General features: G+C 46.8%; 1 protein-coding gene across 4 annotated transcripts in view; it reads right to left on the minus strand.

The window, feature by feature from the left end:
• Positions 1 to 6,898, minus strand: part of RPH3AL (rabphilin 3A like (without C2 domains)) — a 173,766-nt gene extending 166,868 nt beyond the window's left edge. For 3 of the 4 annotated variants that reach the window (XM_069089701.1, XM_069089702.1, XM_069089699.1), the window contains exon 1: positions 6,588 to 6,898. In XM_069089701.1, the coding sequence (XP_068945802.1) occupies positions 6,588 to 6,613 (26 nt within the window). In that variant the 5' untranslated portion in view covers positions 6,614 to 6,898. The remainder of the gene's footprint in view (positions 1 to 6,587) is intronic. The other variant, XM_069089700.1, reaches the window with a different exon arrangement.
• Between the last annotated feature and the right edge of the window lie 2,643 nt (positions 6,899 to 9,541).

A 9,541-nucleotide genomic window follows, 5' to 3' on the forward strand; every position in this document is an offset into this window, starting at 1 on the left:
TTTTCTTTTTTCTCCAAGGAATTTGTTGTCATATAAACTACAAAGTCAGAGCTGGGCTGCTTCACAGCAGGAGGACCCACAGAATTTATGATTCACTTTAGTCCACTTACCATCCAGAGAGGGCAGTTTATCTTGGCTTGGGGAAAATTAAGATGCTATGCAGTATTCTAGAGGTGACCCTATGCAGGAGGGCCTTTACATTTTTACTGGAGAAAACAGAAAGGGACTTGGGTATTCTTCACACTAAAGCTTCATGGCTAGATGATAGATGAGTGGCGAGAATACTAGATTACAGTCAGAGGATCCAAGTTCAGATCTTGACCTCATTTCTTGATACCTGTTCACCCCTAGGCAAGTGACTTAACCTCTCTGGGTCTCAGCTTCCTCAGTTGTAAAATGAAGAGCTTGGATGGCCTCTGGGGTCCCTTCTGTGATTTGATGTCCTGAATTTGAATCCTGGGACTGCCCTTACCATCAGTCTAAGCTCAGACAACTGACTTCTCGTCTCTGGGTCACAGCTTCTTTCTCTATAAACTGAGGGAGTTGAGATCTCTGAGATCTATTTCTTCATCCTGTGAACCAGATGAACTCAAAATCTGTCAAGAGAGGCATGGTGGAAGAAGTATTGGCCTAGATTTTTGTGGTGTTCTGTACATTTAATATTGGAGGGGAGAATGCCCAACATAGGTCAAATTTTCAGCTGCACAAAATGGTAGATAGAGGACTTAATTAAAATGGGACACGTGATTTTGGAAAATAAGGCTTTGAAGAGTCATCGAGAGGTGGCTAAGTGGTGCAATGAATAGAGCACCAGCCCTGGAGTCAGGAGGACCTGAGTTCAAATCCAGCCTCAGACACTTAACACAAAAACTAGCCATGTGACCTTGGGCAAATCACTTAACCCCAACTGCCCTCAAAAAAACAAAGGCATCCAAAGTGGTTCAGTGGATCCATCACCAGCCCTGGAATTGGGAAGACCTGAGTTCTAGTTGCGTGATCCCTAACCTCCAAATGGAAAATAGAAACTTAAACACAAATGGACAGTCCTATAAAACTGCATTTAAACTAAATAGTGAGGTTGATCTGTCTCTTTGGGCCCTCAGTAACCACATCTCTGCTGTTAAGCAGCTGCAGGGCACTCCAGACTTCTTACTACCTTCTCTAAGAACTCTACGGTCAGGCCATACCAGCCTTCAAACTGTTCTTCCTACATACTGCTTCATCTCCCATCTCTGTACCTTTGCACTAACTGTACCTCTCACCTGGAACACTATCCCTCCTTACCTTCACCTCTTAAAATTCCTGTTTTCCTTCCAATTTCAGCTCAATGGTCACCTTTATGCAAAAGGCCTTTACCTACCCCCACCTGACCCTCTCTCACAGGTTACCTTGTATCTATTATATGTGTAGTCTGTGTATATGTATTTATAGAAAAATATACACATGTATATGTTTAAAACATTTAATATTTATATAAACACACATATACATACATGTTGTCTTCTATATTAGCATAAAAGCTCCCTGAGGAAAGAGATTATTCATTTTTGTCTCTGTAAGCCTGGTGCACAGTCAAGCACAGTGCCTGAAACAGACTAAATGTTTAATAAATGCTTATTGATTGAGCGAATGAACCTTTCTGTGCCTCGGTTTCCCTAGCTGTAAAATGAGATACAATCTTCCGTCAGCTCTCCAACATCTAGAGGTGAAGCAGCAGCTTGAGGACCCTGACAGGAGAACTGTGGGCCTCCTTTTCCTGCTGGTCAAAGGGCTCGGAGCCACTGTAATAAATGTTATGTAAATACATTCATTTCTTTCCACTTGCCCAGGTATGGGCAGATGACCAAAGGTTTTTTAAGTCCCAAATGAAATGCACAGTGCCTTCTGTCTAACCAGTAAATCTTCCCCTCCCCCTCGGTCTTCTCCATGGGAGCACTCATAAATGCTGCTGTGCTACAGTGACAAAGTCACACTGGAGGGTTGTCAGGGGACCAGCAACAGATGTGCTGGGAGGCAGAGGGCTGGAAATGGAATCTCTGTAAGTGTTCACCAAGATTCCGTGGGAGGGCATAGGTCCGATGGGGAGCTAATTGCTTCTTGGCTTCATTTGAGGGATACCAGAAAGGGCCCTGCACATTAAAAAGAAAAAATCTCTCTCCACACTAAAGTCTGAAATTCCACCCTCTGGGATTCATTCCTTTGGGCTGAGCCTTGCCATCTTTAATAACCAGAACAGAGGATATGGGTAACACAACCCCCAAATCTGAAAGTGCTTTGTACCTGCATCCAAAGAAAGGATGCCACAAGGGCACTAGATCTCCTAACACATACTAGGGTCAACCACTTCCCACTGCCTTTCCCCAGCAACTTTGCTCAGAAAGATGGTATAGAAGGAATCTTCTCCACTGTGCTTTGAACCTGGGGGAGATGCCAAGACCACAGGTCTTTCCCTTTCTCTGTGTCCTCAATCCCACCATCAGGGTCTGGAGAAGCTCATAGATCCTTTCTCAGAATCATGTTTTAAATAATTGAAGGAAATGCTAAGTTTCTGTTAGAGGTTAGTGAAAATAAAGATGTAATTTTTTCCTATCCAAGTTCACAGATCCCCCTGAAATCTTTCTACAGATCGCTCCACAGACTCAGGCATTTAGAACAGTGCCAGGCACAAAGTAGGTGCTTAATAAATGTCTATTAGTTGATTGACTGGTCAATTAACACTTCTTATATTAGGGAAATAAAAAGTACTTCCTGGAAAAATGTCTAATGTAGTACACAGTATGCTGCAGGTGATTAATAAGTGCTGGAGGTGGTTGTAAAAGTTGTGTCTGGGGTCACATTTGAACCTGGGCCTTCTGGGTTTGTCATGAACCACCTCCTACTGAGACATCCACAGTGCCATTCCCCTCACTTTTCTCTGTTACACCTCTTTCTTTTCCTCCTTCCTTGAGGGTTATTCAATGAAGCACTATACAAGGAGTCTGAGGACCTGAACTCAAATCCCAGCTCTCCTATTAGTTGTGAAAATCTGGGCAAGCCAATCTAAGCGTCAGTTTCCCCTTCTGTAAAATGCAGAGGCTGAACTAGAGGACTGTCCTCCACTTCTAGCAACCTCTAATTAACCTATGCCCATGGGGAAGACCAAGCCTCAGAATGGACTCTGGAGAAAGACCATGGATACAAATGGTCCTCTCTGGTCCTATCCATCCCCACCCCACCCCCCAAAAACAACAAATGGTCACTCCCACACAGCCTTCGTGTGTTGGAGAGAGCTCAAGTGGGCCCACTAGAGCCAGCTATTAAATTTTCAGTGTGAGCCTTTTATACCTTGGAAATTGACAAGTATTACATAAAAATCATGGCTTGACTTGCTGGTTTTTGATTGTCTAGATTTAAGAAAGTGATGGGAAAAAACACAGATTAAACTTAAAAGAGGGTCATGCAGATGCTTCCTGCCCCCCCATTTCTCCCCAGAAAGCCAAGTTGTTAAACATTTACTAGTACATTGCTACAGACGGCCCACAAAAACTCTCACAGGAAATCACCAGGTGATGACAAAATTCAACAATGGATGGAAAGCCCTTGCTAACCTATGACTGCCATATGAATGCCAACTACTGTCAACAGTATTCAGTAACTCACTGTGTGACCTGGGGCAGAGTCAATGAGATTCAATGAGATAAACATTTGGAGAGAGGCCGATGTGACCCCCAAGTGGATGGAGAGTCAGGAAGTCAGAAAGACCTGGGTTTAAGTTCCACCTCCCCTGGACCCTGGCCAGGGCATTTAACCTCTCAATGCCCCCGGGGCAACACTCTTAGACTGTACTTAAATCTACAGGTAAGTGGATACCCTGAATCAGTGGAGGGGCCTTTCATACCTAGAGTTCCCTACACTGATAGAATCTTACACACACACACACACACACACACACACACACACACCCTTATATTTCCTTATGTGTAGACATGTCATATTCTCCCAGCAGAAAATAAGTTCTCTGCAGGAAGGGATTGTTTTCATTTTGGCTTTTGTGGAAGAATGTGTGGTCCACTAGAGAGCAGAGACTTAACCTGGGATGTCAGGAGATCCATGAACTTGGATGGGGAAAAAAAATTGACACCTTCGTTTCAATACAATTGGCTTCAATACAATTTAAAAACATCTTTCTGAGAAGGGACCCGTAGGCTTCACCAGATTGCCAAATGGGTCCATGACACATCCCTGCTTTGAAGTTAAAGGTCCTAGGTTCAAATCCCACCCACTACCTGTGTGGCCTTGGGCAAGTCACCTGACCTCCCTAATGCCTGTTTCCTCCTCTGTAAAATGAAGGAATGAGATGAGATGATGTCTAAGGTCCTTTCTATTGTTGGATCCAGAACCTTAGGGTTCCAAAGTACCTAATGCTGTGCCTTACACTAGTCAGTGCTTGGAAAAAAACCAGGTGTGACCTCAAAGTCTTAATGCAGTTTTAAACTTGTTTGGTCAAGAAAACTGGGGCCAGAACCTCCTCCAGCACTCTTTCCTATCCCACACTCTGAATATATGGGGGGAAGGAGGATAAGAAAGAGGAAGGAGATGGGAGGGGTAGCATTTAACTGAAAGAGCTTGGCTGTTGTGGCTGAATTAATTGTCAAGGTTCATTTATCAGATGCAGCCAGAGCAGATTTATACTGAGGCCAAACCCCAGGAAGAAAGAACTCTAATCTCCCAGTTTCCTTCTCCTGAGGAGAATAGTGTGCTTTCAGTCACAAAGAGGGCTTCCTTTCTCAAGTCAGCTCCACCCAGAGCACTTCCTCTACATAACTGTATCAGCCCAGGCAATTACAACTGAAGATACCTAAGGACAGACTGGGAGACACTGCCAGGAGCCAAGGGATTGGGTAGTTTGCATGGACTTAGACCAGAGTTATATCGTCCTGCCCCTGATGCCAACCCTACTCCCAAACGAACAGGCAAGTGCCTCCCACTTGTCCATGGCATGGTCCATAGGACTAAAGGCATGGCATTTTTCCCTTCGAGGAACCCAAGCAGATCACAGAATATCAGAGCTGGGAGGATCTCAGTGGCCATCCAGACAAATTAATACCTCTGCAATATACAACTGTACAACATTAGAGGAAGTTAAGTAGTATAATCATAATGAATAAACTGCTGTACTTGGAAACAGTTCAAATTCTGCCCTCAGACACTAGCTATGTGACCCAGGGCAAGTCACTTAACCTTTCTGTGCCTCAGTTTCCTCATCTGTGAAACAAGTTGGATGCACTGACCATTAAGGTCCCTTCCAGCTCTAGCTCCCAAGCAGTCATCCAGCCTCAGACTGAAGATCCCCAGCAAGGGAGGAGCCCCACTATCTCCAAGGGAGCCAGCTCTACCTTGGGCCATCAGGAGCCTGAATTACCCAAGCACACCTTCCACCCAGTGAAGCTAATCCATCTTGTACAGGGCATGTACAATTGCAGTCACTCCCCTCCTGAGTCTTCTCTTTTGCCCATTTAACATCCTATTTCTTTCAGTCAATTCTAATATGACATGATCTAAAGGACTTTTAAAATCTTAGCTTCTTCTGAATGCTCCCCAACTGACCATCCTGGAATTCAAGACCCAGATACTACTTCCACTTTTAAATCAGAGCCTTAGAGCCAAAAATTAGTTCAAGACCACTTAATCCAATACACACACACACACACACACACACACAACACTTTACAGATGAGGAAACTGAGGCCGGGAGGGATAAAGTAAAGTGACTTGGCCAAGGTCACACAGCTAGTAAATGGCAGGACTGGGCTTCAAATCGAGGTCCTCTGACTCCCAAGGCTGCCTTCTTTCCACTTGTTCCCTCAGCCCAACACCAACTTCCCGCTACTATCCCAGAAGCTGGGCATCGACCCACCCTTAGTTCTTCAACTAAACTCAACGTGCCTGTGCCTTGCACCTGGCAGCCCCAGATCCTCAGGCGAGCTGGCTGGGAGCGGGCCAGACAGACCGGTGGGCTGGCCGTGGTGCTAGATTTGCGGGTTGGGAGGAAGCGGCCATCTGCAGGGGCTCTAGCCACAGGGCAGCTTGGATAGCACTGCCTCCCCTCTCTCATCTCCCCAGAGATGAAGTAGTCTCACATAGTGGCGGGTGGTGGCTGCCTGTTGCTTCCCTCCGAGGCACAATTGGCCGGCCCAGACCTTCTGCCGATCCTCGCCCCAAATCAATAACTAGCCACAGGTGGCTGCCGGGGTCTCCTGGGGCTGCCAAAGTGACCATCATCTCCCTACGCAAAATCCCATGGAAATAGTCAGAACTCACTCCCAGCTCCTGCAGCGCGTTTCCCCAATCGGTGCCTGGAGCCAGACTAGGAGCCTGGAGAACCAGGAAAAACAACCTGTAAATAAGCTCTTAGCCCGCACCCCGCTCTCCTCCCCTGGCAGGCACAGATGGACACCCAAGGCCACCCTCTTCTGGGAAGGACAGAATCATTCTCTGGAAAAGCACCTGTTCGATTCCGAGTGAGTGCTGACACCCGTCCCCCCGCCCCCCTGCCCCAAACCAGGCACAAGGAAGGCTGCCCGGGGGAGAGACTTGACTCTACCTACCGGGTATCCAGGGAAGGGGTAAGCATCTACCTGTGGAGGGGCCCTGGGGTCTCTGGGCTTCTGGGAGGATGTGGGAGCGGGGGAGCAGAGCCCTCCCCTGCCTCCCGCAGCCGGAACCCTCTCTCCTGATTGTGTCGTCAGGGGCAACACGAGGTGCTCTAGACAATTTCAATTACTCAGCCCTTGAGTAAACATGTGGCAGGCAGCAGGGAACCGGCAGCTGGAGCCAAACAAAGGCCTGGATTTCTCTCCGGGGAGCTGAAGGGCAGCTGGGCTCCCAAGCTCAGCATCGGGGCCCGCTGCGGCCCGGAGGCCCTAAGGCTGGGGGGGGGGGGGGGGGAAACGGCGGGGGGCCGGCCGGGGGGCCGCAGGGGGGGCGGGGGCCCTCCCCGGGGGGGGGGGTGGGGGGCGCGGGAGAGCGGGGAACTAGCCCACCTCCACGTCCTCCCCGCCCCCCCCCCGTGACATCACCTGGCTTCTCACCAATCACTGACCTCCCTGCCGGCCCAAGCTCCTCCCAGGAATCATGAAAATGTGCCTGGCCTGTGGGACCTGGCAGGTGACTCTTCCCCAACTGCTCCTGGGCGGGGCGGGATATAGAGGGAAGTTACAAAACTGGTAAAGGGACCTCAGACAGAAAACCTAAGGCTCGGAATGACCTGGCCACCTAACGTGGAAGGGGGGATTTGAACCGAGGTTCTCAGACTGCAAAGCCATCCCTCCGTCCTCTGTGCTAAAGCACCTACAATTCCACACATCCATACCCGTCCGGGGCTGTGGAACAATAACGGAATGATAACAGCAAAAACAAAGCAAATAAATTCCAAACTACATGAAATAAAAAGCCCACGAAATGTAGAGACCTATTAAAGAAATAAAAAACCATGGGAAGCCTGGATGAAGAACATAGCATCCCCACTGTCCCCTCTGCCCCTGGACAGTCCCAAGGATGCTTTAAGTGAGCCTGAAGAAGCAACTGATCAATCACTTTATTAAGCACCTACTATGTGCCAGGTGCTATGCTCAAGATGAAAAAAGAGGCAAAAGACAATCGCTGCCTTCAAGGAGCTTACAGGATCATAAGGAGACAACACAAGAACAAGGTAGATACAGGATCAACAGGAAATGATTCACAGAGAGCACTGGAATGAAGAGGGCTTGGGGACGGCTTCTTGCAGAAAATGAGCTTACACCCCTAATACTTTCATTTAATTGCTTTCTTTTATGTGTAGTCTCCCTTCCTTAGAGCGTGTCCTCTAGAGGAGAGGCTGTCTCACTTTTTCAATTTGTACTCCCAGCACTTAGCACAGTGCTGGACACATATGCCCTTGAAAAATGCTTTATCGTCCATTTCATTCATTCAGTTACAAAAATCAATCATTTTCCCAACCCCCGGACTATTCAACCAAGCTACACAAAAGAACGATAGTAGATCAGAAACTTTACCAGAACAGTTCCTGCCAGAACTCCATCAGATACAACACTGAGAGGAATGAGTAACAATAACCAGTCATATGTCTATAGCCCTTAGGGCTTGTAAAATGCTTTCCTTGGGAGAAGAGAGTGCCAGAATTACTATCTCCATTTGACAGATAAGAAAACTGAGGCTTTAAAAAGGTTAGGTGTGACACAGTGGAGAGGGAACTGTCTCTGGAGTCTGAGGACCTGGGACACCAATTACTACCAGTATGACTTTAATTAAGTCACAACCTTGGTCTTGGTTTCCTCATTTGTCAAAAGACAGGACTAGACTAGATGGCTTCCTGAATCCCCCAGTTATCAAACTCTGAGCCCAAGTGACTAGCCCAAGGTCACATAATCAATGAATGTAAGAACTGGGATTCAAACCTAGGTCTCCTGAATCACTGAAGTTCAACACTGGAAGGGACCTCAGAGGCATCTGTACAGTAAATCTCTACTAATGAAGTCAATTCAATGAGTATTAAAAGCCTACTGATAAGGTACCAGACACTGAGGTCCTTACTCAAACTAAACTGCCAAGCACTCAAACTCTGCTTCAGAGAGTGAAGCTCTGATGGGCTGGCCACATTGTTTGAATGCAAAACATACACTTGCCAAAAAGACTATTTTATGGAGAACTCACACAGGGCAAGAGTTCACATGGTGGACAGAAGAAGCACCTGCCATCAAGCTGAAACCAGTCCCTCGGGACACTCTGAACTGTCCCCTGCTGTTATATCCATTCCCTTTTCCTCCCCCAGGACAGCCCTTCAACTATGAGAATAGATAATCCTCCTTCCCATCCAACCTTTGCCAAATTTCCTCCTTTCCAAGTTAAACATCCAGCTTCTTTCAACTTCTGTGTTGTTTTTTTATTGTTTTGCTTTGTTTCTGAAATGCATCCTCTCTCTCTAGACATCCTCAGAGAGCCTGGGCTCTTTTCTGGTTGCTGGGAGATCCCACTGATTCACGTGAAGCTTGGAAGTCCATTCCAAATCTCGCACTCCTCCACTAGACACAGATGAATGAGTTTATCTTCTCTGGGGATGTTGAGCTGCCTAGGAAGACCCTGCAGGACCCTGGCCTTTCATCCCTTTTCCATTTTGCCCATTAGCAAAGGGACATTTCCCTCCAAAAATTCTCATGTACTTACACAAGCATTGTCTGCACACTGAGTATGTGACCAGCATTGTTCTAAATCACTAAGGGTATACACCAATATAATCAGATCCTGGGCCCACAGGCTAGAGCTAGAAGCCAGGATGTGCTTATGTCAGTGAGCTCAAGCTGAGAAACAATTGCGAAATGTTCAAGACTGAGGAAGCTATAAATCAGGGTTCCATTTATTGTTTTGGGGGATTGCCTAGACTTCAGTAATGAAGATCTCAAATGGGTGGGATAGGGGAGTGAGAATATAGAACTCAAAATGCAAAAGTGAATGTTTAAAAATTAAAAATAATTTTAAAAAGAGAGTGATGGAGAAAATGTTAATG

The sequence above is a fragment of the Petaurus breviceps genome, unplaced genomic scaffold (genome assembly GCF_028583685.1).
Source record: "Petaurus breviceps papuanus isolate PSGF00001 unplaced genomic scaffold, PetGlider_PUasm1.0 186, whole genome shotgun sequence".
Lineage (NCBI taxonomy): Eukaryota > Metazoa > Chordata > Mammalia > Diprotodontia > Petauridae > Petaurus > Petaurus breviceps.